Source organism: Marmota monax, unplaced genomic scaffold (assembly GCF_021218885.2).
Source record: "Marmota monax isolate L192 unplaced genomic scaffold, Marmota_monax_Labrador192_F-V1.1 WCK01_AAM20220418_F8-fsc00376, whole genome shotgun sequence".
Taxonomy (NCBI): Eukaryota; Metazoa; Chordata; class Mammalia; order Rodentia; family Sciuridae; genus Marmota; species Marmota monax.
The window spans coordinates 532,851-560,310 of record NW_026692651.1 but is presented as its reverse complement, the minus strand read 5'-3'; the positions used below and the strand labels follow the sequence as shown (position 1 = coordinate 560,310).

At 40.5% G+C, this 27,460-nt stretch overlaps 1 protein-coding gene and 1 pseudogene across 1 annotated transcript; one reads left to right on the top strand and one right to left on the bottom strand.

Moving 5' to 3' along the window:
- The first annotated feature begins 1,640 nt into the window (after positions 1-1,640).
- Positions 1,641-5,572, top strand: LOC124093839 (olfactory receptor 14C36-like; annotated as a pseudogene).
- A 20,625-nt stretch (positions 5,573-26,197) lies between these two features.
- On the bottom strand, positions 26,198-27,148 carry LOC124093830 (olfactory receptor 14C36-like). Its single transcript, XM_046446366.1, has one exon. It carries the CDS (start codon positions 27,146-27,148, stop codon positions 26,198-26,200), a length of 951 nt encoding a protein of 316 aa, XP_046302322.1.
- Between the last annotated feature and the right edge of the window lie 312 nt (positions 27,149-27,460).

Below are 27,460 nucleotides of genomic sequence, written 5' to 3'. Positions count from 1 at the left end.
AAGTTAGTATAGAAGGGGGAAAGGCTGCTAGGCTTTTAATATAGAATTATCTCATCACTCATCACATTATCAATTTGTCATATATATTTACACCTTAGATATATTGTGTTATTATATTTGTCCTCTAATGGTAATCAATTTATTTTAAAATACCAACTTTTTTATCTTTTCAAATCCTCAAGGTCTGAAATACCTGTCACCATATTTATTTCCTTTGTAATATTTTTTGGGCGAGTACTACTTTAATGACATCTCAATTTGCAAGTGCACTTGACCTCACACCACCCTGCACTGTGTGTGCTACAGCAGTGCAGAAGGGGCAGAGCCTGCTTGGGAGCTCTTCACCTATAAATCAGGGGCATAAAGAAAGCCAGTCTAAGTGAGTGGTCTGAACAATGAACCAGGCGCTAGGTTATTAACCACTGCACAGGAAGTCATGCACTGCTACTGAAAGGTAAAATGATGGATAATACAATGAAGATGCAGGTGACTCAGGAGTGAACTGGTCTGAACTGCTGCAGAAGTGTTGAAACTATGAGCAAAACCTTCCTTTTAGGGTTTACAGCCAGTTTCAGTTTGTGGGATTATGATGTGGATAAGAAATCAATATAATAGAAGGTGTCACCAAGACTAAGGCAAATTATGTGTTGGACAAAAGAAGCTTCAACTTCATGGTGCTGAACATGAAATAAAAATAGAACAAGGTAAAAGTAGAAGTTAGGTCAATGTCAGCTGGGCTGGGACCAGGAGGTTGAAAAGACCTTATGCTGCTCAGTTGGAGAGGAAAGAGCCTCAGTGGGGGCTGGGACTGGTCTGGCTGAGGTACTGTGGCCATAAGACAGCATCATGCTTGTCCTGGGGAGCAGCAGTGAGAGTGGGGGACTGCAGGCAAGTCCAAGTGCAGTCAGGTCACCTCAGTTTTCACAACACTGGACCTGTGAGCCTGGGTGGGGAAGTGAATTCTTGAGACACTTTCCAAATGAGCCCAGTTTTTTTTTTTTTTTTTTTTTTTTTTTTTGTGTGTGTGTTTATGGAGATATGTTCTCCACCATTATGAATATTTTCCTTTATATTAGAAAAGTTAAAAAGTAATTATTCAATTATTAATTGTGGATATAATGGCAAAATAATGTGGAAATTATATTCAAGGAATAAATTAAAGGTAAATAAATCTGAGAATATTAAAGAATGCACTGTCAGACAGGTGGCCATGCAGGAGAAGAGGGGAAAAACCCTGGAAATGCTCCACATGTGAGTCTCAGGTGTCAGGGAAGACCTGATGGAGAGCTGAGGACATGCCCTGCAGGTCACGCCCAGACTCTGGGCTGCAGACCTTCACACCTGCCCTGGGAGGTGTACTCTGCTCAGAAATGAGTAAACATATCAGAAAACCAAGAGTGACATTCCTCTGCAGGAAAGCAACAGAAATAGAAGAAATACTTTGAACAAGAATATATAAAATAATTTCATTTTTTTCAAATAATTGTCATTGTCAATGTATGTTTTTTAACATATGCTAGACAAGTACTGTCTGACTGAGCAACAACCCCAGTCCCAAGCAATTGTATTAATCATGTTTTTATTTTTTCCTTTCTATCTCTCATCTATTTATCTTCCCAGACAACCAGAATTTCCAGCAAATGGCCAATGTCACCATGGTAACTGAATTTCTCCTCCTGGGCTCTCCTGATGGCTGGGATCTGAGTTTCCTCTATTTCACAGTATTCCCAATGACCTACCTGGGTACCTTGTTAGGAAACCTTCTCATTGTCACTGTCACCACTGCTGACAAGCACCTACACACACCCATGTACTTCTTCCTCAGGAACCTGTCCATCTTGGACATGTGCTACATTTCCATCACTGTCCCCAATGCCTGTGTCAACTCTCTCACTGGCAACAGGGCCATTTCAGTGGCTGGCTGTGCAACACAGATTTTCCTGGTTATTTTCTGTGCATGTGTTGAACTTCTGTTTCTCTCCATCATGGCCTAGGACCGCTATGTGGCCATCTGCCAGCCCCTCCATTATCCCCTCATCATGAACCCTCAGATTTGTGTCCACATGAACCTGGCTTCCCTGCTCAGTGGTCTGCTGTATGCAGGTGTGCACACTGGGAACACATTCTGGCTGTCCTTCTGCCAGTCAAATGTGGTCCATCAGTTCTTCTGTGATGTCCCCTCTCTGCTGAGGCTCTCCTGCTCTGACACCACCAGCAACATGGTCATTCTTTTTGTCTTGGCTGTGGCAGTTGGTGGTGGTTGCTTTACTTTGATTGCCATGTCATATTTTCGCATATTTGCTGCTGTGCTGAAATTTCCCACCAGAGCCCCAGGGAAGGCCTTCTCCACCTGAACCCCTCACATCCTTGTGTTTTCCCTATTCCTCAGTTCTGGTTCAGGTGTGTACCTGAAGCCTTCATCAACCTCTGACACACTCCAGGACCTGCTTCTTTCTGCCTTTTATACCATGGTACCTCCCTTCTTGAATCCTCTCATCTACAGTTTCAGGAACAAACAGGTAAAGGAAGCTGTGAGGAGAGTAATGCCAAGACAGTTGTTCTCAGGGAAATGATAAAGTTGCATTTCAGAATCATCCTAATTTCATTGATCATGGTTCTTAATTAGATACAATACTCTTCATATTTGAGCTTTACAATTACACTGTATACCTTTCTATTACATCATTAGAATGGGAGTTATTTTATAAGGTATACTTTTTGTGATTTACCATATCATTTCCATGGATCCTTCATAAAATGTGTAACTTTATTAATGCATTTAAAATATAAATATAATTCACTGTGTTTTCTGAAATCATTTGTAAATATATGCATTAAACTTTCATTATATATATAAAAAGTACCTGTTTCAGATGCTGTCACAGAGGAAAGCTTTACAAATAAAACATGGAGATAACATATAATCAATAGTCTGTTCTTGCACAGAGAAATGTAAAGCAGATTTTAACCACGGTGATACTGTGATAGTAGGAGCAAATGTGACTCCATTTTGTTTTATGACTTCATCCTGTAAAACAACCATGCCAAGTAGAAGAGTCATGACTGGGGCAAGATGTTCTTTTCCTTTTGCTATAGAAACCTTTAAGAACATGGAACTACCTAATGGGGTATTGTTTCTGTAACTAGGGTAATGGGGCTCTGTTTCTGTAACTGGGGTGACTGGGCTAACTGTGATTGGTTAGGCTTCCCTCCGCTTGACTGCACTGTCCCGCTTCTGTAACCTGGCTTACTTGCATTGGCTAGACCCTCTGAACATTCCTTTTGCAGTTTTCAGGGTTATAAGGAGTGCCCTTGCAATTGTTCGGGGCTGATCAGGGGAACAGCTTTATGTTCTGGTCAGCCACCACCAGTGTGCTTCAATAAAGGCTTGATTCAATTATACGTGAGTGGTCTGGAAGTCAGTTTAAGAAACCCTAGGACGAAGCTTTAACTATAACAATACATAATTGTGTCAGTTTAATTTGAAAACATATGAAAGTCAAATCCTAAAGAACTTTTTACCAAATACTTAGAGATAATTACAATAATATTTTTCTCCATCTGGAATATGAAAAAGGAAGACACTCTTTGTCTGTGAAGTAAACAGAGAGTGATGGTTACCACCCACTTTATCCCACAGTGAAATATGTCCGCTGGGGAAGAGCACTTGCCTTCCTCAGGCATGTTGGCTGCCAGGATTTTAGTATGTCCATGAGTGACCCAGTGTCAGGGAGCTAATTTGGGGATTGAGTTGAGGTCAGCCTTCTGATTGTTCCTCCCCCAGGGTTTATTCTGTAATGTCTATGGTGATGCATCATGCCTGATAATGACCAAAGACGGAATGTTCAAGTGTCTGACCTAGAGTGTGTCTTCTGTTGACTCCAAAATTCCCCCCAGTTTCCTGGAATTTGGAAAGCAAACCTGTATCTGTCTTGTGGCCATCTTTAAGTTTTTGTTGCTGTTGTTTTCAGCAGGGTTGAACCCTAGGGCCCAGCCCCAGCCCTTTTTCTGTTTAATCACAGAAAACAGGGTCTGGCTAAGTTGTTCAGGTACATTCTAAGTTGCTGAGGCTGGCTTAGAACCTGAGATCCTCATTCCTCAGAGTCCTGAGCCACTGGGATTGCAGGTGTACACCCCTGAGTCCACTTGTGGCAACACATCATCTCACACAGATATTCCTCTACAAACATTTTAGTGTCTTCCCTGGCATATGCTTTGCTAACCATTAATTATAACTGACATAGGCTCAATGTCAAGTTACCTAGGAATGCTTATATAACAAAATGGTCCAAATTGCTTATGCAATATCACAATCATTATATTGAATTCCAAATTTTAAAAAACAATTTTGTTTACAAGTACACTAGTAGGAAAAAAGTGGAGAAAAGTGATAATGCATTTATTACTGAATAAAATAAAAAAAGCTTAAATAAGTGCAATTAATTATCTAAAGCATTTCTTAAAGTGTGCAGACAAGGGAGTACTTGTAATGGGAACCAGTGAGCACCCCAGCAATGGCTAATGCAGGAAGCCTTGATCTGCTGTAACATGATCCTCACAAGCTCTGTCCACACACTGTGTCCATATCTTCAGGTCCTCAGTGCTCCAGTGTTCCCTGCTAGAGTAAAAGGAGTACCCCAGATGAATTCTACACACAATTATATATGCACACAATTATATCTGCGAACTCCACCTTTACACACATTTTCTCTACAACAAAAGCTTACTGAATCTTAATTCATGAGTTTTTCATGAGTTGAGGTGGCCATGTAATTGAAGTTTAAATTTAATGGATAAAGTTGGAAAGACATTGAATTGCAACCACCAGTCCTATTGAGAGGTGTCCATTTGAAACACACTTTTAGATATTTAAATATGTTTCATATTGAAAGGCTGGTGGTAAAGGAGATGAAAAAGAAAATATTGATATAATGATACCATGATATCTCACATATTACATTAAATAATGCAAAACCCTCTAAGTGTGTCGATGTGGTATGGAAATTCTGCAGAATTTGGCAAAACCATTTACTTTGGGTACTAGTTGTGAATCCAGGAACCAATTTTTTATAGTAATATTAATTATGTCAAAGATATATTTTGGTAAGACAGGTTTTCTGAAATATCAAGTCTCCCCTTATAAGGACTCTATATTTAAGAGTCCTTGGTAGAGCCTTTTTTGTGTTTCTGTTTGTCAGTGCTTTGTAGAATCAAAATTATGGAAGACAAAGACATCCAATAGTTAGAAATCTTTTGAGTTTTGAACATGAAGGGGTGCTATAGTTGTCAAATGCTTTTTCTACATCTATTGAGATGATCATATTGATGTAATTACATTTATTGATTCCCATATGTTGAACCAATTTTGTATTCCTGGGACAAACCCCATTTCATCATGGTGCACTATCTTTTTAATATATTTTTTATTTGATTTGCCAGAATTTTATTGAGAATTTTTACATATATGTTATTAGAGATATTGTTCTAAAGTTTTCTTTCCTTGGCGTGTTTTTGTCTGGTTTTGGAATCAGGGTGATGTTGGCTTCATAGAATGAGTTTGGAAGTGTTCCCTCTTTTTCTATTTCATAAAATAATTTGAGGAGTATTGGTGTTAATTCTTCTTTGAAGGTCTTGTAGAATTCAGCTAAGAATCTCTCTGGTCCAGGGCTTTTCTAGGTTGGTAGGTTTTTGGTGGCATTTTCTATTTCATTACTTAAAATTGATCTCTTTATATTGTGTGTGACCTCCTCCTTCAGTTTGGGTAGGTCATATGTCTCTAGAAATTTGTTGATTTCTTCTACATTTTCTATTTTATTGGATTATAAATTTTCAAAATAGTTTCTAATTATCTTCTGTATTTCAGACATGTCTGTTGTGATATTTCCTTCTTCATCTTGTATTTTAGTAATTTGAGTTTTCTCTCCTTTTCTCTTCATTAGCATGGCTAGGGTTTTATCTATTTTTTTTCAAGGAACCAATTTTTTGTTTTGCCAATTTTTTCAATTGTTTCTTTTGTTTCGATTTCATTGATTTCAGCTATAATTTTAATTATTTCCTGTCTTCCTTTGCTTTTGGTGTTGATTAGCTCTTATTTTTCTAGGGATTTGAGGTGTAATGTTAGGTCATTTATTTGTTGAATTTTTATTCTTTTAATTAATGAGCTCAATGCAATAAAATTTTCTCTTAATACTGCCTTCATAGTGCCCCAGAGATTTTGTTATGTTATATCAGTGTTCTCATTTACCTCCAAGAATATTTTAATTTCATCCTTGATTTCTTCTACTATCCATTCATCATTCAATTTTATATTATTTAGTCTCCATTTGTTAAAGAAACTTTTATTTTTTTACTTTATCATTTATTTCTCATTTAATTCTATTGTGATCTGATAGAATTCAAGGTATTATCTCTGTTATTTTTATTGTTGTTGTTTTGTATTTACTAAGAGTTGCTTTGTGGCATAAGATATGGTCTATTTTAGAGTAGGAGCCATGTGTTGCTGAGAAGAAAGTATATTTGCCTGTTGATGGATGAAATATTCTATATATGTCTGTTAAGTCTAAATTATTGATTGTATGTGAATGTCTAGAGCGTTCGGGTCCCTGGGTAAGGGTCGCGAAATAACCAGGACACAGGGGATGCAGAGCAAAGGCAGCAATTGCAACTGCATGCTGAGGTTTATTTGCAAGTTCCTTTTATCTACTTCTTCTAACAAAGCAAGCAATTCTTCAATATCACGTTACCCACATTGCCCAAATATCATGCCTCAGCGGATACACAGAGCTAAATTCAGATTGTTCCTGTTTATTTGATAAGTACCCTCTTAAAGTTCTTTGTAGACATTATCTAATCCCCTGAGGATGCATTTGTTTCTTTAGAATGTACTGTTCCCAGGATAAGTATGCAGGAAGCTTCTTCCTCTTGGCCAAACCACGCAGAACTTGTGACTTGCAATAAGGGGAAGAGAACTTTTCCTCCTCCTAACTGAGGTTTGCCTCAGCTGACCTAAATCACAACCACAGCTCTTGCAAAATGTCAGGCCTGAGGGAGCTAAATTCTGCACACTCAAACCCCAACAATTGTATTATATAATTTTATAGTTTCTTTATTTAGTTTTTGTTTGGAAGATCTGTCCAGTAGTGAGAGGTGCATTAAAGTCACCCAGTGTTATTGTGTTATGGTCTATTTGATTCTTGAAATTGAGAAGGGTTTGTTTGATGTATGTAGATGCTCCATTGTTTGGGGCATAAATATTTATAAGTGTTATGTTTTGCTGAAGGCATAACACTTCCCTTGACAAGTATGGACTTTCCTTATTTGTCTCTTCTGACTAGCTTTGGTTTGAAGTCTACTTTTTCTGAGATGAGAATGGAAACTCCTAGTTGTTTGTTGCAATCCATATGATGATAAGTTTTTTCCATCCTTTCACTTTCAGCCTGTGGATGTCTTTGCCCATGAGGTGACTCTCTTGAAGACAGCATATTGTTGGTTCTTGCTTTTTAATCCAATCTGCCACTCTATGTCTTTTGATTGCTGAGTTTAGACTGTTAAGATTCAAGGTTATTATTGAGATATGATTTGTTTTCCCTGTAATTTTGACTTATTTCTGGTTTATAATTTGACTTAGTTTCTCCTTTGGTCGAATATTCCTTTAGTGTAGATCCTCCCTTTATGGGTTTTCACTTCATCCTCATGGAATATTTTGTTGAGAATATTCTATAGTTTATGCTTTCTAGTTGTGAATTCTTTTAATTTTTATTTTTCATGGAAGGTTTTAATTTCATCTTTAAATCTGAAACCTAATTTTGCTGGAAATAAAATTCTTGATTGGCATCTAATATCTTTCAGAGCTTGAAATATATTATTACAGGATGTCCTAGCTTTGAGGGTCTGGGTTGAGAAATCAGTTGAGATTTGAATTGGTTTCCCCCTATATATAATTTTTTTCCCTCTCATGGACTTTAAGATTTTATCTTTATTCTCTGTGTTAATCATTCTCATTATAATGTGTCTTGGTGAGGATCTGCTGTAATTTTGTGTATTTGGGGTCTTGTGAGCTTTTTGTATTTGATTTTCTATTCCATTCTTTAGGTTTGAAAATTTCTGCTACTATATCATTGAAAAGAATGTGCATTCTTTGGTTTGTATTACTGCTTCTTCATCTATTCTGATAACTCTTACTTTTGGTCTTTTCATGTTATCCCATAATTCCTGGATGTCCTGTTCATGGTTTCTTGCCATCTTCTCTGCATGGTCAACTCTACTTCCAAATGGTCTAGTCTGTTGGTGATGCTTTCTATTGTGTTTATAATTAGGTTTATTGATTCCTTCATTTCAAGGATTTTTGCTTTTTTTTTCACAATCTCTAAGTTTTTATTGAAGTGATCTTTCACCTCCTGTATATGTCCTTTGATTTAACTCCTTATACTATCCTTACATAGGCATTTGCAGGTTCTGGTAAGCAGTGGTGAGAGTGGTTATGAGAAATTTTCCTAACATGGTACCCAGGTAGGTCATGGGGAATACTGTGAAATAGAGGAATCTCAGATTCTAACCATAAGGAGGACAGAAAAGGACAAATTCAATTACCCTAGTGAAATTGCCCATTTACTGGAAATTATCATTTTCCTGAGACGATAAAGAGATAAGAGAAAGAAAGCAAAGAATAATTAATACAATTACTTTACATACTCTTTTCCAGAGTGTTTTCTTATATTTTGCTGTACTTTCCCTGCAGAAGAAAGGTCACTCTTGGTTTTCTGATATGTTTACTCATTTCTGAACAGAGTGTACCTCCTAGTGCAGGTGTGGAGGTCTGCAGCCCAGGGTCTGAATGTTACCTGCAGGACTTGTCCTCAGCTCCCCATCAGGCCTCCCCAGACTTCCTGAGACTCCATGCAGAGCATTTCCAGGGTTGCCCACCTCCTCTCCTACATGACCACCTGTTTGAAAGATTTTTCCCTTTGGGTACTTCTCTTGGTAGTGCTTAAAATAAGGAACTGTATGGGAAACAGATTACAAGTAAAAATGCAAAGCATTGCTTGGGTTGTAAGAGACAGGAATTAATCATTTTCTAAATCTTATTTTGCTGTATTAGCAATTATGGCTTAGCTCTGTTGATCAGTCACTGAGGAATGCTGAGAGGCACTCATCACATCCTGGCTTTCACAATGTGCTTCCAAAGACTACACCACTCTTTTTTTGATATATATTTACCACTGTACACACATCCTCATCACACCTGATATACCTTTAATATAAAATGTAAAAAAATTATTAAAAAGGAGGACATAACTTTGATCAGTAAAAGCTGAGATTGATAAATTCAAAAGGTTGAGATTGATGAATTTTAAAAGCTTCAATAAAAACTGTGTAGAGGGGCTGGGGATGTGGCTCAAGCAGTAGCACGCTCTCCTGGCATGCGTGCAGCCCGGGTTTGATCCTCAGCACCATGTACAAAGATGTTGTGTCCACCGAAAACTAGAAAATAAATATTAAAAATTCTCTCTCTCTCTCTCTCTCTTAAAAAAACTGTGTAGAATGTCAAATGTTTTTATTTCCCACAGCTACTGAAAATTATAAATGTATGTCATTTGCATCAATGAATTTTCATCTATCTACCTGTCACCTGCAAAATATTTGGCATTCTGACTCCATGTTTCCTTAATCAGAATATATTTCTTTGTCACCTCTCTAATCTGTGCAGAAAATTCTGTACATTTTCTAAGTTTCTGGTAAGTAAAAGAAATTTGAAAAGAAGAATTTCAAACCCATAAGAGGCAGCATGACGTGTGCAAACACTGTGCAGACACTCATCATACTTGAGAGGTATTTCTACTCAAGTACCTGAAATCCTAGCAGACACTACAATGTTTACAAGACTTGTCTGTGCCTGCTATTCAACACAGATTTAACTCTTAATTCCTTCCCTGGGCTAGATGATTCTCTGGATGATATTGCAATTGCTGAGCAAAATGAAAATGAGGTTCAGATGCATTTGGACTCTGCCAAATATTCACTCCTGAGTGTCACCAGTTCTCTACATGGGAGCACAATCTTGTCTCTCCTTGGTGTCTCCCATCAACTGTGTCTGCAGCCAGTATGGATCTGTCCAGCCAGCACAGTGCCATGAGTGATGTGGGAACCTCAGTCATCTCTGCTTTGTGTGAACCTGGTGCCTGGCCAGTGGGAGCAGGGTCCCAGGGAGCCCAGAGCTCAGCCTGCAGAGACAGCAGGAGGCCTGAGCACATCACCATGCAGCAACACCTCCAGAGCCCAGGAGAGAGGACCTGGCCACATGCCAGCATGGACAGTGGATGACCCAGTGGAACTCCTCTGCTGGGCATCACCCTAAGTCGTTATTGAAAATTGAGTAACACTGAGGAGAAACTGATGGTGCCCACTGTGTGTTTTCATCTCTGTCCTCCTTCACCTCAGTGTGAGTTAGGGGTGCTTATGGGGATCTGTTAACACTGAGGGTAGTGGGCAACTCTCACACTCCCCAACATGTAAGTGGGAAACATCTAAGTCTGTCTGAAGTTCAGCAGCAAAATCTCTTACTCTGAGATGAAATCCACATGACACAAAATTAACGTTTGTAACAGTTCACGGTTATCATTCAGTGTTATTTACCACACTTCACAACTGCACAGCTTTTGACACTATTGAAGTCAGATTTAAAGTTAGGTAGTCAGTGTAGTTAGATAAATCGGGTCTAATACCGAGTGAAATCTAAAATGGAGGCCATGCTGAGAATGATTCCAGGAAACAACTCATGGAATGTTAATGAAGTCCTGAAAAGGCCCTAGGCCAAAGTCCATCCCAAAGAAGTGTTAATTAAGTCCTTCCTGCTCAGACTACTTCTTTGGCCCACCTGTGTCCCACCCCTCGGGCCTTCCAACCTACATTCCATCACCAAAACTATAAAAAGGGGAAACAACCGCACTTCCACGGATTCCACCTCTTGGGTCCCCTTCTTCCTCCGGGAGAAGTCTTTTCTGCTGTCCTTTAATAAACTTCTAATTTCTACTCTGACCTTGCCTCGGCGTGCTTCTCTGGTGTTATTCTTCAACATTGGGGAAGCAAGGACTCGTCACAGGCCAACAGCGGTAACATATTGGAGGTCCCAGACCGAGATTCTACACCGAGGTAAGTGCACGCACCCCATGTCTGTTTGAAGTGCATCTTTCTCTCTTTCTTTCTGGAGGGTAAGGTGGGCACCCGACGGCTACTTAAACGCAATTAGTGCAGCTGCCACTCTTCAAGACTCGGGTGAGAGGTTTCCAGGCCTAGGCAGCTCTCAATCACCTGTTCAATACAGAGCAGGCATGTTGGGTTCTGCCAAAGCCACTTCCAACCTTTCTGTCTGGGCCCGGAGAGCAATTGGCGTGAGTACACAGGGTCCCAAATCCCGATCTGCCGCGGATGCGTGGAGGTGGAGGAAGGAGTTTGGAACAACTGCAGGATTCTGGTCTGGGCTACACTCAGATGATTCCTAAGGTTCCTTTCTCTTGAGCCCCCTCCCGACAGCCCTCAGGGGTATCTAGGGTGATCGGTAGATGAATGGCACTGAGGGAAAGCCCCAATCACATTTGCCTCCATATGGGCCATGCAACACTCCCAACCTCGCATCCCTTCCCTCCTGGATGCTCCCCTTCCTTTGTTGGTCAGAAAGAGGTGGAATCCATGGAAGTGCGGTTGTTTCCCCTTTTTATAGTTTTGGTGATGGAATGTAGGTTGGAAGGCCCGAGGGGTGGGACACAGGTGGGCAAAAGAAGTAGTCTGAGCAGGAAGGACTTCATTAACACTTCTTTGGGATGGACTTTGGCCTAGGGCCTTTTCAGGACTTCATTAACAGTCCATGAGTTGTTTCCTGGAATCATTCTCAGCATGGCCTCCATTTTAGATTTCACTCGGTATTAGACCCGATTTATCTAACTACACTGACTACCTAACTTTAAATCTGGCTTCAATCCCCCCTCTAATTTGGGAACTCCTTACTGCTGTAAGGAAGGGGGGCAAAGAGGATCTTTCTGGCTTCTTCAGGCTGAAAAGGGACGGTGTGGGGCAAGCAGTTTGGAGTCCCCCTTTAAAAATTGGGTCTATCAGTGGTCCATGATAGAAGTCCAATTGAGAAGTAATAGGCTGGAGGGCCATTTGAGTGATGGGTGGTCTATAAGAGAAACAAGAATTTATTAGTACTGGAACCAGATTGATGCAGCAATAAATGTCACAGCACAGGAATATGCCAATGAGTATGATGACAAAAGACAAAGACTAACAATGTTTTCCACCAGGAAGTACCAAGAACCAGGAGCTAAGATATTGTTTCCATGACAAAGTTGCTGAGGACATGGCTTCTATCTGAGCATGTAAATCTTTAAGGACATTTGTCACATTGCCAGAAATGTCAGGGATGTAAACACAACATTTAACTTTTAGGGTTACAGATGTCCTTTTCCTTAAGATACAGTTTAATAATTTAATGTCATCTGATCTTGCAAAATCCTTTTACTAGTATGACCTCTGTGTCTAATAGAGAAATCTTTAATTCTGTTACTTAGGGCTGGATAACCATACTAGCAAACATTAAGCCTACCTGTGTTGGTTAGAAATAAAGGCCTTAAACTAAAAACTACTCCGGCAGTTCCTTTTGATAGTTATCAGGCATTCCTGTCTGAGAATCTCTTTTTCAGCCTCCAGTTTACTTATTTATGGAATAACTATTATTATCATTTAAAATGCCCAGGAATAGCTCTTTTGGTTTTGACTGTCTTTGCTAAGTGTTTAAGATGAAGCAAGTCAAACTGACTTTTGTTTCTATCTATTGTTAACAGTCAGCTGAATTTCCCTGGGAGTCCTCTGGGAACTTACGGCAGCTTCTCAGTTCTGCTAGTGCCATTTGCGCTAGGATGTGTTCAGGCCTTGCTTGACCATGTGGCTTCCCTTGGAAGAATCAGGGATGTCTCCCTTTTCTGATGACCCTCCTCTTCACAGCAAATGCACTGATTGGCTTTCTGTCCTCCACTGGTCTCATTAATCTCCCTGATCAGGAGGTTATGTGGCCCAGAGTTGCAAAGCTCTTTGGAGAAGTCCCCTATTCCCTGATTCAGACTGACTCAGAGGGCAAGAGCCAAATATTGGTTTTCTTGGCCCTTTTAATTTAACTAATTTTAAAACTTAATCTTAAACATCCAGCAAATAAGTTTCAACAGCCTTATATTAAGAGTACTGGGCTTTAATGTCTATCTCTCTCTCCTGTAGGTGATAACTCCTTATCTTAAATTAACCCAGGTTGTGTGTTCTTAAATCAGCACCTCTGCAAAACATTAACAGGCAATTTTTAGATCATTTATAAGAAAACTACAAAATAAAATTATCAAGAGTAAAAACATATTTAGTTCATGTAATAGCTACCTTGAATTTTGGCGGAGTTATACATTATAATCCCCTGTTTGAGTTCCTAGTAATCTTGGCAAAAACCAACTTTTGGACACAACTTTAAATGTACTGAAATCTGGCCTACTTCTTCCATAGTCACTTTCACATGTAATGAGATGGGACAGAGAGAAAGCCTTATCTCAGGTAAGGCGGGGTTCTTCATAAATCTTAAGTACTGTAGTTCTGAAACTGATATTTGCTTTTTTAAACAATATTTTAAAAAGCCTACATAAATTGTTGCTCAAGTTCACATGAATATTAGCTAACACAATATAATATCACACCTAAAACATGAATTAAAGAAAAGCTGAAAGCTTTTAACCTTTTGTAGAAAAGTAGTAATGTACTTTTGTGTTTTGCAATAAAACCTTCACACAGATTAGGCTCTCATTAACTTAAAAATACATTTAAATTGTATCTCAGTGTAAAAAGTAACATAGAACTTTACATATCTTATTGATAACAAGTCCAGTTATAGAACACAAATGATATAAATAAATCTCCAACATGTTTTTCTTTTTTAAGCCTAAAATTACCATACAACTTTAGAACACAGCTTGATGTAATGCTTTTTCTAAAGCTCTACCTTACAGACTTGTATACCTGGAAGATATGAACACATTAATAGCACCAATTACATTGATGTTTCAGGTTGTAGGACTGACAGAAAAGCATGGGATAATTAGTAAAATCTGCCCAGGTTCCCTAAGGTGCATAGGTAACTTTCACTAGTCTGTTTTACCGCCCCAATGTTTAAAATGTGTTGTGTTCTCTTTAAGCTGCTAGAGAGGCATTTTTAGAATCCATTCCTCCTGTAATCTCTCTGATAGAAAGTGCTACCTTACAACCAGTAGATATCACTCACCCTTAGGCAGGCGGTTCCTTTAGTCTACAGAGCAAAGGCAACAAAAGAGCGCATGATTCTCTTTTGCAATGGATTTTTAGTGGCCGGGAGGATAAGCAGTAATGCCCTTAAGTCTGAATCCTCCCAGGGTCTCTGGCACAGGGCAAACTGAGACCCTAGCACTTTGCCAAAGGGGACCAGAAACCCCCTTGGCAAAGCAAGGTGAGAGACAGGTTTTCTGGACCATTTAGGAAGCTCAAGCTTAGGGAGATGAACAATTTTCTCTGGCGCAGGTGCCTGAGTCCTGTTTTTTTTTTTCTCTTCTCACTCAGATGGGAGCTTCACTCTCCAATATGCCAGGTACACCACTTACCTGCATATTGAAAAATTGGAATAGATTTGACCCTCAGACGCTCAAGAAAAAGCACCTCATTTTCTTCTGCCACCAGGCCTGGCCTCAATACCTACTCCCTGATGGAGAAACCTGGCCACCAGAGGGAAGTATCAATTTTAATACAATTTTACAGCTTGATAACTTTTGCAAAAAGGAAAGGAAATGGTGTGAGGTGCTGTATGTTCAGGTTTTCTTTGCTCTAAGGGAAAATCCTAAATTATGCCAACAATGTAAAGTAGACTTAGCCATGATATCTGCAATGAAGAGAGAAAATCTTGGGGACTTACCTACTGAGGAGAAAGAATCAGGAGAACCCATAAAATCTCCATCTCCTGTTGGTGCACAACAACAGCCTTCCTGTCCTCCATATCCTGACCTCCCTATGTCTGCCCCAACAGGCAAACCAAATATACTACCTCTCCAGGAGATGCCAGGAGGAGAATTTGGGCCAAAGTACATACCCCCTCTCCCTTCAAGACCTAAGGCAGATAAAAACTGACTTGGGGAGATTTTCAGAGGACCCAGATAAATATATTGAGGTATTTCAAAACTTATGCCAGGTATTTGACCTCACCTGGAAAGATATTATGCTATTACTCAACCAGACCTTGACTTTCAATGAGAAAGAAGCAACTCTGAGAGCAGCTGAGGAATTTGGGGATGAACTACACCTCGCTCCTTCCCCAGCAGAACAGACTAGGAGCAAACCTAATTACCCACCTGGAGCACAGGCAGTTCCCAGAAATGATCCTGAGTGGGACCCAAATGACTAGCAAGATGCTTGGAAAATTAGCCATTTCCAAGTGTTGATCCTTGAGGCCCTTAGGAGAATCAAGCAAAAGCCCATTAACTATTCTAAGATTTCAGAAATTATTCAGAGACCCTGCCGCAGTCTGGCTGGGCACAAATGCTGCAGTCTGGCTGGGCACACAATCACGAGCCACCACACAGCTTGTAGATTCGAACAGCAACTCTTTATTCCCGAACTCACACCAGCCATCTACAAACACGTTCTGGGGAAATCCACGTTCTCTGCCCAAATCCACCTCCACTGGGCTTCTATCTCCCAAAATATACTGTCTGAATCCCGTGAGAACTCAAGGGGAACTCAGGCAGCAGGATACGCCCTATTCCCAGGAGGAATAATCTTAAACCTGGAACGCCCTAAACTGGAACGCCCTAAACCCAATTATCCTAAAACGGGAACACCCTAATCCGCCCTGGTCCTTGAGCAAGGTCACCTACATTCAATGTCACTGCAAAATGTCCTATTTCCACGAGTCCTTCCACTAAGCAACATGGGGTACGCTGGCAAGGAAATTGTCATACCTACTTGGCTAATGGCTCCCAGCAAGACCCCAAGAAAGCCCTGCTATTTTCATGGAGAAACTCAGAGAGGCAATGAGAAAACACACCACTGTGGATCCTGAATCCACAGAGGGCCAATTACTTTTAAAGGACAAATTTATCACTCAGTCAGCCCCAGACATCCGGAGGAAGTTACAAAAATTGGCATATGGCCCTGATCAATCTTTAGATAACATCTTCCGACTTGCTACTTTGGTTTTTTATAATAGAGATATAGAGGGGAAAAAGGAGAAAGAGCTCAGAGACAGAAAAAGAACTGAAGCTCTTAGAGGAGTAAGCTCCCAGGGTGAAGGAGGAAGATGAAATGCTCCTCAACCCACAAAAGGGACTTGTTTTCATTGCGGAGAAGAAGGACATTTCAAACAGGATTGTCCAAAAGTCAAGCATCCACCTCAAAGGCCCTGCCCTAAATGTCAAGGAAATCACTGGAAGAGTGACTGTCCTCAGAGGCATAGGTCCTTGAAGCCAGACTCCTCCACACAGGCATGATGGGGCCCGGCTCTATTCTGGCTCCCATAACTCCTATCACCGCATGTGAGCCCCAGGTATGCTTCTCCGTAGGGAGCCGAAAGGTCAACTTCATCTTAGATACTGGCACCAGTTATTCTGTGTTCAACTCTTATCCCGGACCCCTTTCCTCTAATACTGTAACCTTACAAGGGGTGCATGGATGGCCTATTACCAGAAGGTTTACTCCCCCATTGAGTTGTGAGTGGGACGGGGTGATGTTTTCTCATGCATTTCTGATAATCCCAGAATGTCCTACCCCTTTATTGGGAAGGGACTTACTTTCAAAACTTCAGACATCCATTACAATGAATTTAGGACTGAGAGGACCGTTATGTTTGCCTTTATTAGAATGTGATATAAACCCTGAAGTGTGGGCTACTGAAGGCAAAATTGGAAGGGCAAAAATTGCAGTTCCAATCAAAATAGTCTTAAAGGACCCTTCTGTCTTTCCACATCAGAGACAATATTCCCTATGCCCAGAGGCAAAAAAGGGCTTATTGAAGATCATTCAGAACCTCAAAAGACAGAAACTTTTAGTGCCCTGCAATAGCCCATGTAACACACGCATTTTAGGAATTAAAAAACCCAATGGGGAATGGCGACTAGTTCAGGACCTGAGAATAATTAATGAAGCAGTTGTTCCTCTCCACCCTATGGTTCCTAATCCATATACTCTGTTATCTGAGATTCCAGCAGCTGCTGCTTGGTTTACAGTGTTAGATTTAAAGGATGCCTTTTTTTGTATACCCTTAGACTCCCAATCACAATATCTGTTTGCCTTTGAAGAACCAGATAGTGGATCTCAACTAACTTGGACTGTATTACTCCAAGGTTTTAGAGATAGTCCTCATTTGTTTGGCCAAACCCTAGCTAAGGATTTAACAGAGTTCAGAGATAAGACATCTCTGACTGTCCTAAAATATGTAGATGACATACTTTTGTGTGCCACTACTGAAAAGGAATGTCAAAAGGCTACTAAAAAGCTTTTAAACTTCTTAGCTGATAAGGGTTATAAAGTTTCAAAGAAAAAAAGCTCAATTATGCTAAGAATAAGTTCAATATTTAGGATTACAGCTGTCTCAAGGAACTTGCAAGCTAAGACCAGAAAGAATAGGACAATATCCTCTACCTCAAATCATAAGACAACTTAGAGGCTTCCTAGGGATAACTGGATACTGTAGGCTTTGGATCCCTGGATATGGGGAAATAGCTAAACCTCTCTATAGCCTCCTCAAAGAGACACTATGCCAAGGAATGACTTCCCTCATATGGGAACCAGAACAAATTAAAGCCTTTAAGGCATTGAAAGGGGCCTTACTCCAAGCCCCTGCCCTCAGCATACCCACTGAACAAAAATTCAACCTATTTGTTACTGAAAGAGGAGGAATAGCCCTAGGAGTGGTCACACAAAAGAAAGGACCAGTTTAACAGCCAGTAGCTTATCTCAGTAAGGAGCTTGATCTAGTGTCTCAAGAATGGCCTCATTGTTTGAGGGTAGTAGCAGCTGTGGCCTTGCTAGTCCCTGAGGCAATTAAAATCACCCTGGGAAGAGACTTTATAGTCTACACCTCCCATGATCTCTCAGGAATTTTAAATACAAAAGGTGAACTATGGCTCTCAGATAATCACCTTCTAAAATATCAAACCCTACTTTTAGAAGGACCTATAACTCAAATAAGGACTTGTTCTAATTTAAACCCAGCTACCTTCCTCCCAGAGAAATCCTGAACATAACTGCCAACAAGTCCTAGCTATAAATTACTCAGCTCAAAAGAATCTTCAAAACCTTCTTCTATCCAATCCAGACCTCACCATGTTCACAGATGGGAGTTCCTTTATGGAATATGGAGAATGCAAAGCTGGATATGCTGTGGTGACCTTACATGACACCATAGAGGCACAATCTTTGCCCCTAGGCACAAGCTCACAACTAGTTGAATTGATAGCCCTAATAAGAGCATTGGAAATAGGGAAACAACAGAGAATTAATATTTATACTGACTCTAAATATGCCTACCTAATCCTGCATGCACATGCAGCAATTTGGAAGGAAAGAGGATTTCAAACGACTGGGGGAACGTCTATTTAAGAACTATGAGCAAATCTTAAGAATGCTAGAGGCTGTCCATTTACCCAAAGAGGTAGCAGTAATTCATTGCCAAGGACATCAGAAAGGGATAGATGAGATAGCAGATGGGAACAGACTAGCAGACCAACAAGCCAAAGAGGCTGCTAAGGGAAATTCACAGATAACTACATTAGCCCCTTTGATATGGACAGGCCCTCCCCCAGAGATAAGACCTCAGTACACCCAGGAGGAAACTAAAAAGGCACTATCCAAAGGAGGTATTCTTTTACCCTCTGGGTGGATTCAAATGGAAGATGACAAACTTTATTTACCTGCTAATTCCCAGTGGAAGATTTTACATACCTTACATCAATCTTTCCACCTAGGAGAAGAAAATACTCTCAAATCAACCCGAGAGATATTTGAAGGAAAGGATCTTTCAAAGACTATCCACCAAATAGTCAAAGCCTGTGACACATGCCAAAGAAATAATCCACTTAATTCTGCCAAAAAGCCCCCAGGATTACAAAGGACGGGACAGTTCCCTGGGGAAGACTGGCAACTTGATTTTACCCATATGCCTAAGAGTAATGGATTTCAATATTTATTAGTTATGATAGACACTTTTACTGGATGGACTGAAGCCTACCCCTCCCGAACTGAACAAGCAGGAGAGGTAGTCAAGGCATTATTACAGGAAATAATCCGATGATTTGGGTTGCCTTGAAGTTTGCAGAGTGACAATGGAGCAGCCTTTAAGGCAGCTGTCATTCAGGGGATAGCCAAAGCCTTAGGCATCAAATATCATTTCCATTGTGCATGGAGACCTCAATGCTAAGGAAAGGTAGAAAAAACTAATGATATTTTAAAAAGACATCTAAGGAAACTCACTCAAGAAACCCACTACCCATGGCTTCCTTTAGCATTGCTCAGAATCTGGAACACCCCCAAAACATTAGGGTTCAGCCCATTTGAGCTCTTACACAGGAGACCATTCCTAAGAAATGATATCCTTAAAGACCAAGAAACTGCAGATCTAGTGATTCATATCACAAAGTTGACCAAATTTCAATCTGAAACTCACAAATATCCTATATCTGAGCCAGTTACTTTTCCACCTCTATATGAGCCTGGAGATCTAGTTATGATTAAGACCATACCTTCAAACTCTCCAAACCTAGACCCTATTTGTAAAGAACCTTTTTCTGTAATCTTATCCACCCCTTCTGCAGTAAATGTGCTGGGACAGGAGAATTGGATCCACCACTCTCGGATCAAAGCCTGACACTCTGAGCCGATACCCAAAGAGACTTCTTCTTCCCAAGAAACTGAGGAACAATACTCCTGCACTCCAGTAGAGAACCTAAGATATCTCTTCTGCAGAGAAAATGGTGATCTTCAAACTTTTCCTTCTCTTTCTTTGCTACCATAAACAGATCAACTGAGGCTAACTCTTTTCTAATGTGGGCTCAACAATATGCCACTAGGTTACAGATAGATAATTGCTGGATATGTGGACTATTACCCATTTCCAGCACTTCTGGACTACCTTGGTGGGTATCCCCCTTACAAGGAAATGACTGGATAAATTTACAATCCTTAATGTTACAACAAAATAAAGAAAGACCCTATTTATAAAATGCCTCTCGTGCAGATGTTAATTTATGGCCTATAAATGAAACTTTATCACAACCTGGTCATGGAAAGATTTTCATTTTAAATTAGACCAACCTTCAGATTTCCACCACTGTTAAATCCAATATAGGCCCATCTAATTCTCTCCTTCCACAACCTGCACCATCAATATGTCACAGATATAAATTTTCTGTCAGATTTGGGATGGAGATTTATGGCTCACTCCCACTATTAGGCATTTAAACTAAAAAGCCACAATCTATTGGGAACAACAAAACCATACCTATGACACATGGCCTAATGCTACTCAAGAATTAGGATGGACCCCAGAGTCACAATGCCAACAAATTATAGTTTTACAAGCCAATGATTGGTTTGGAACAAATTGGCTCTCTAGACCTAAAACTATTTGGCCAGCACCCAATGGGACTCAGTGGATATGTGGAACTAACCTATGGCCCTGGCTTTCCCCAGGCTGGATAGGAAGATGTACTATTGGGTACCCCTGAATGCAGGGGAGATGAACCCCAAATATAACACAGCCAGTAAACCTCCCCAATCTCAAACACAGATGGGGATGATCTGTGTTTCTTTGGTATGATTATCTAGCTTCTCTGTTTATCCCACAAATTGGTTTAGAAGATGTAATGTGGCATGTAGAGACTTTAAACAATTATACTCAAACTGCCCTCCATGATGTTGAGGAGAGTATCTCTCTCCTTAATACTGAAATAACACTTATGAGGAAGGCCATCTTACAAAACCGGATGGCTTTAGATGTCCTCACTGCAGCTCAGGGTGGTACTGGTGCCATTATTAAAACTGAATGTTGTGTTTACATCCTTGACAATTCTGGCAATGTGACAAATATCCTTAAAGATTTACATGCTCAGATAGAAGCCATGTTCTCACCAACCTTGTCATGGGTCTCCTGGTTCTCTGATACTTCCTGGTGGAAGACATTGTTAGTCTCTGTCTTTGTCATCATACTCATTGGCATATTCCTGTGCTGTGGCATTTATTGCTGCATCAATATGGTTCCAATACTAATGAATTCTTGTTTCTCTTATAGACCACCCATCACTCAAATGGCCTTCCAGCCTACTACTTCTCAATTGGACTTCTATCATGGACCACTCGATAGACCCGATTTTTAAAAGGGGACTCCAAACTGCTTGCCCAACACCGTCCCCTTTCAGCCTGGAGAAGCCAGAACAATCTTCACTCCCTTTCCTTACAGCAGTAAGGAGTTCCCAAAATTAGAGGGGGGAATGAAGCCAGGTTTAAAGTTAGGTAGTCAATGTAGTTAGGTAAATCAGGTCTAATATCGAGTAAGATCTAAAATGGAGGTATGTTGAGAATGAATTCCGGGAAAAGTTGAACAACTCTTGGAATGTTAATGAAGTCCTGGAAAAGCCCAGGACAAGAGCCCATCCCAAAGAAGTGTTAATGAACAGCCCCCAGCAAACTTGAAGATGCTGACTCAGAAGTCCTTCCTGCTAAGATTACTTCTTTGGCCCACCTGGGGCCTTCCCACCTACATTCCATCACTGAAAACTATAAAAAGTGGAACACATTCGCCCTTCAACCTATTCCATCTCTTGGGTCCCCTTCTTCCTCTGGGATAAGTTTTTTCTGCTGTCCTTTAATAAACTTCTACTTTCCACTCTGACCTTGCCTCAGTGTGCTTCTCTGGTGTTATTCTTCAACATTGGGGAAGCAAGAACTCATCACTGGTCAACAGTGGTAACACTATTATATGTATATGGCAGAAATATTTTAATCAGCATATCCATTTGTGGACATATCCTTCTTCTTTCTCTTAACATAATGTGACTGATTTATTGGTTCTCATATGTTTTGCTATCCTTGATATTTCTGGTTCACATTCTGCATTCTCTATGATGATGTTGAATAATTGTGTCAATCAGCTTTGCATTGTGGTGACCAAAATGCCTTCATAAAAAAAAAAAAAAGAAAAAAAAGAAAAAGAAAAAAACCCACAATAAACAAATACCACATATGATGAGCCAAAGCATATTTCAGCTCATGGGTTCAGAGTTTTATTCCATAATTGGCCAATTCCATGGCTTTGTGCCCATGGTGAGGGCATGTTGGGGAAGGACACAGCAGATGGAAGCTGCTCAATTTATGGCTTCATGGAAGCAAAGACAAGGAAAGGGAAAGGTGATGCAGGAAGATGAATAGTTCCAGGGCTAACCCCAGTGTCCTATCTCCTCCAGCAATGTTACCACATATCTGAAGCTACTACACAGTCACATTATGCAAACCAGAATAGACTAAATAGCTTGTAGCCCTCATCACCCATTATTTGACCTTTGAAATTTCCTGCCTCAACTCCGGAACATTTGTGAAACACCCTCACATTCCACCCATAACATTCACTGCTGGTCCTTTAATCTCATGTCCATTTCACAACACAAAATCAACTTAGTCCACCTCCAAGGGTCAATTACAGTGCTGCTCCAAATTCCAAGTCCACAATCTCACCTGAAACTGAAGGCAAATTCAAAGGGCTTATGTTATGCTCGAATTCGGGACCCCCAAAAGACCACCAGAGACCAAGATCGATGTAAGCAGCGAAGAGGTGTTTATTGCAAGCTAGCATGTGCACACAGCAACTGGTGACACTGAGAGGCCCCAAGCCCAGAGTATGTGCTGAACTACATGGTTTCCCAACACCCCACCATAAACTACTGGGGGTCATCTGGCATCCCAGGTATTTCCCTGTCTCATGCTGATTGGTGGCTGCTAGGGGGTTGCTATGGGTTCCCACCTAGCCTGACTGAATCAGAAACCTGGCACAGCAGATCTCTCCTGTTATTTGTAGATAAAAAATCAGCAGGGTGGATATTGGCCTAGGGGTGCTCTGCAGATCTTTCCAAGGTTGTGCCCCCTTCCTTGGACAGTCTTTGCTCTCAGGTAGAGGCCGGCTTTTCACTTGCAAATTCCTGCCTTTTTAAAATTCCCAGTTGCAGAGCCCAAGGGCTCTCTTTGGCTTTGACCATCTTTTCAGATAGCAGTTTTTCTTGGCTGAGAGTTCTTTGTACTGCATCTGTTAATTTCTGGGTATTATTCCAACTTTGGCTTCACCTTCACAACTTCACTTATTACCCTGTTAGGGGCAGCCTGTAGGACCTCATGCCCTGTTATAGTTTGCCTGGCTTCTCAGAAACTTTTTTGAAATGATGGTGGAAGCCTCCAGAACATTTTACCTTGAGCACCCTGCATTCCTGCAGAGCAAGCACCACACAAATGATGATAAAGCCTGCTGCCAGATCACACCATTGTTGGGTCCCTGAAATTACTACCAAGGTGGTCTCTGATATCTTCCTTGCTGAGCATGGAAAGATAATTTCCTGGGCCCCCTGTGCAAGCAGGGTGCCCCTAAGACACTTCTCAAGGGAATTTTCCCTTATATATCTTTGAGTCTGCAAGGTGTGTGGTCTTGCAAATTCCTTACATTCCTTCAGTTTCTTTCCTAGTGTCCTTGTGAAATATTTACCATCTGTAAGGGACTGCCATCTCTTTACAACTACACCTTCCTTGGCATTAGTTTTTAAATGACCACTTTAAAATTCTGATCAAATCTGGTATCTAACTTTATTAATATAAACAAATTCTTTCTTAAAATGCTGTATGTCTATAGTATTGATATAAACATTCTAAAGCCTTTATAAAAGTTGGAAAAGTCTATTGCTTCTGGCAAAATATTCTCAGTCTTGGATACTACCTTAAAACACTCTTTAAATTAAGTTACTATGTATTTTTGGTAGCTAAACTCTCAAAAGATTTCTAACTATTGGCTGTGATAAGTCTTTGTCTTCCGTAGTTTTGATTCTATAAAGCACTGACAAACAGAAACACAAAAAAAGGCTCTACCAAGGACTCCTAAATATAGTGTCCTTATAAGGGGAGACATGATATTTCAGAAAACCTGGCTTACCAAAATATATCTTTGACATAATTAATATTACTATAAAAATTGTTTCCTGGATTCACAACTAGTACCCAAAGTAAATGCTTTTGCCAAATTCTGCAGAATTTCCATACCACATCCACACACTTAGAGGGTTTTGCATTATTTGATATAAGATGTGAGATATCATGGAATCCTTATATCAATATTTCCTTTATCCATCTCCTTTACCATCAGCCTTTCAATATAAAACATAATTAAATGCCCAAAGGTGTGTATCAAATGGACACCTCTCAATAAGACTGGTGGTTGCAATTCAATGTCTTTCCAACTTTATCCATTAAATTTAAACTTCATTTTCATGGCCACCTCAGCTCATGAAAAACTCATGAATTAAGATTCAGTTAGTTTTGTTGCAGAGAAAATGCATGTAAAGATGGAGTTGGCAGAATTCATCTTGGGTTCCCTGAAGGTCCTTCTGTTCTAGAAGAGAACATTGGAGCAGTGAGAACCAGAAGCTTTGGGACACAGTGTGTGGGTGGAGCTTGTGTTCTGGTTGGATATGTTACAGCAGATCAAGATTACCTGCATCAGCCAGTGCTGGGCATTTCACTGGTCCCTATTACAAGTATTCCCTTGTTGGCAGACTTTAAGTAATGCCTTAGATAATTAATCACACATATTGAAGATTTTTTATTTCCTTGGTAATAAATACACTTATGCTTTTCTCCACTTTTATCCTATTAGTGTACAAAATTGTTTTTTAAAATTTGGAATTTAATATATTGATTGTGATATTGCATAAACGATTGTTCTCATTTTGTTATATAAGCATTCCTAGGTAACTTGACTTGAGCCTATGTCAGTTATAATTAATGATTAGCAAAACATATGCCAGGGAGGACACTAAAATGTTTGTAGAGGAATATCTGTGTGAGATGATGTGTTGCCACAAGTGGACTCAGGGGTGTACACCTGCAATCCCAGTGGCTCAGGACTCTGAGGAATGAGAATCTCAGGTTCTAAGCCAGCCTCAGCAATTTAGAATGTACCTGAACAATTTAGCCAGACCCTGTTTTCTGTGATTAAACAGAAAAAGGACTGGGGCTGGGCCCTTGGGTTCAACCCTGCTGAAAACAACAGCAGCAACAACATAAAGACAGCCACAAGACAGATACAGGATTGCTTTCCGAATTCCATGAAACTGGGGGGAATTTTGGAGTCGATGGAAGACACATTCTTTGGTCAGACACTTACATTCCATCTTTGGTCATTTCAGGCAGGACACATCCCCATAGACATTACAGAAGTAAACATTGGGGGAGGAATGATCAGAAGGCTGACCTCAACTCAACCCCCAAATTAGCTCCCTGACACTGGGTCACTCATGGACATACTAAAATCCTGGCAGCCAATGTGCCTGAGGAAGGCAGGTGCTCTTCCCCAGTGGACATATTTGACTGTGGACAAAGGGGGTGGTAACCATCACTCTCTGTTTACTTCATGGACAAAGAGTGTCTTCCTTTTTCGTATTCAAGATGGAGAGAAATATTATTGTGATTATCTCTAAGTATTTGGTAAAATGTTCTTTAGGATTTGACTTTCCTTTATTTTCATATTAAACTGACACAATTATGTATCACAGTGCTTAAAATATGCTTTCCATTTCTCTCTGCAAGAGCAGACTATTTGACTATGTGTTATCTCCATGTTTTATTTGTAAAGGTTTCCTCTGTGACAGCAACTGAAACAGGTACTGTTTATATATAATGAAACTTTAATGTATATATTTACAAATGATTTCAGAAAACACATATTTTAAATGCATTAATAAAATTACACATTTCATGAAGGATCCATGGAAATGATATGTTAAATCATAAAAAATGAATTTATGAAATAACCTAGCTTAAAATAAGGTGACTTTAGTGTAGGCAGTGTAACCTGTAAAGCCCACATAGGAGATCCCTTAATCTCATTGAACTCCACTCAGTGATACTATGGTAGCACATCTTTATCATTTCCCTGAGAACAACTGTGTCCCATTACTCTCCCCACAGCATCCTTTACCTGTTTGTTCCTGAGACTGTAGATGAGAGGATTCAGGAAGGGAGGAACCATTGTATAGAAGGCAGAGAGAACCATGTCCTGGAGGGTGTCAGAGGTTGCTGAGGACCTCAGGTACACAGCTGTGCCAGAACTGAGGAATAGGGAAAACACGAGGATGTGAGGTGTGCAGGTGGAGAAGGCCTTCCCTGGGGCTCTGGTGGGAAATTTCAGCACAGCAGAAAATATGTGAAAATATGACATGATTGTTATACCAAAGGATCCCCCACCAATTGCCACAGCAGAGACAAGAAGGAGGACCATGTTGCTGGTGGTGTCAGAGCAGGAGAGCCTCAGCAGAGAGGGGACGTCACAGAAGAACTGGTGGACCACATTTGACTGGCAGAACGACAGCCGGAATATGTTCCCTGTGTGCACACCTGCACACAGCAGACCACTGATCAGGGAAGCCAGTGTCATGTGGACACAAATCTGAGGGTTCATGATGAGGGGGTACTGGAGGGGCTGGCAGATGGCCACATAGCGGTCCCAGGCCATGATGGTGAGAAACAGAAGTTCAACACATGCACAGAAAATGACCAAGAAGATCTGTGTTGCACAGCCAGCCACTGAAATGGCTCTGTTGCCAGTGAGAGAGTTGACACAGGCATTGGGGACAGTGATGGAAATGTAGCACATGTCCAAGATGGACAGGTTCCTGAGGAAGAAGTACATGGGTGTGTGCAGGTACTGGTCAGCAGTGGTGACAGTGACAATGAGAAGGTTTCCTAACAAGGTGCCCAGGTAGGTCATTGGGAATACTGTGAAATAGAGGAAACTCAGATCCCAGCCATCAGGAGAGCCCAGGAGGAGAAATTCAGTTACCATGGTGACATTGGCCATTTGCTGGAAATTCTGGTTGTCTGGGAAGATAAAGGGAGAAGAGAGAGGAAGAAAAAAAAAGAACGGGGTCTGGGTGTGACCTACAGGGCTTGTCCTAAGCTCCCCATCAGACCTCCCTGACCTAATGAGACACCCAAGTGGAGCATTTCCAGTGGTTTTCCCCTCTTCTCCTGCATGACCACCTGTCTGACAGTGCATTCTTTAATATTCTCAGATTTATTTACCTTTAATTTATTCCATGAATATAATTTCCACATTATTGTGCCATTGTATTCACCCTTAATAATTCAAATAATAATTACTTTCTACTTT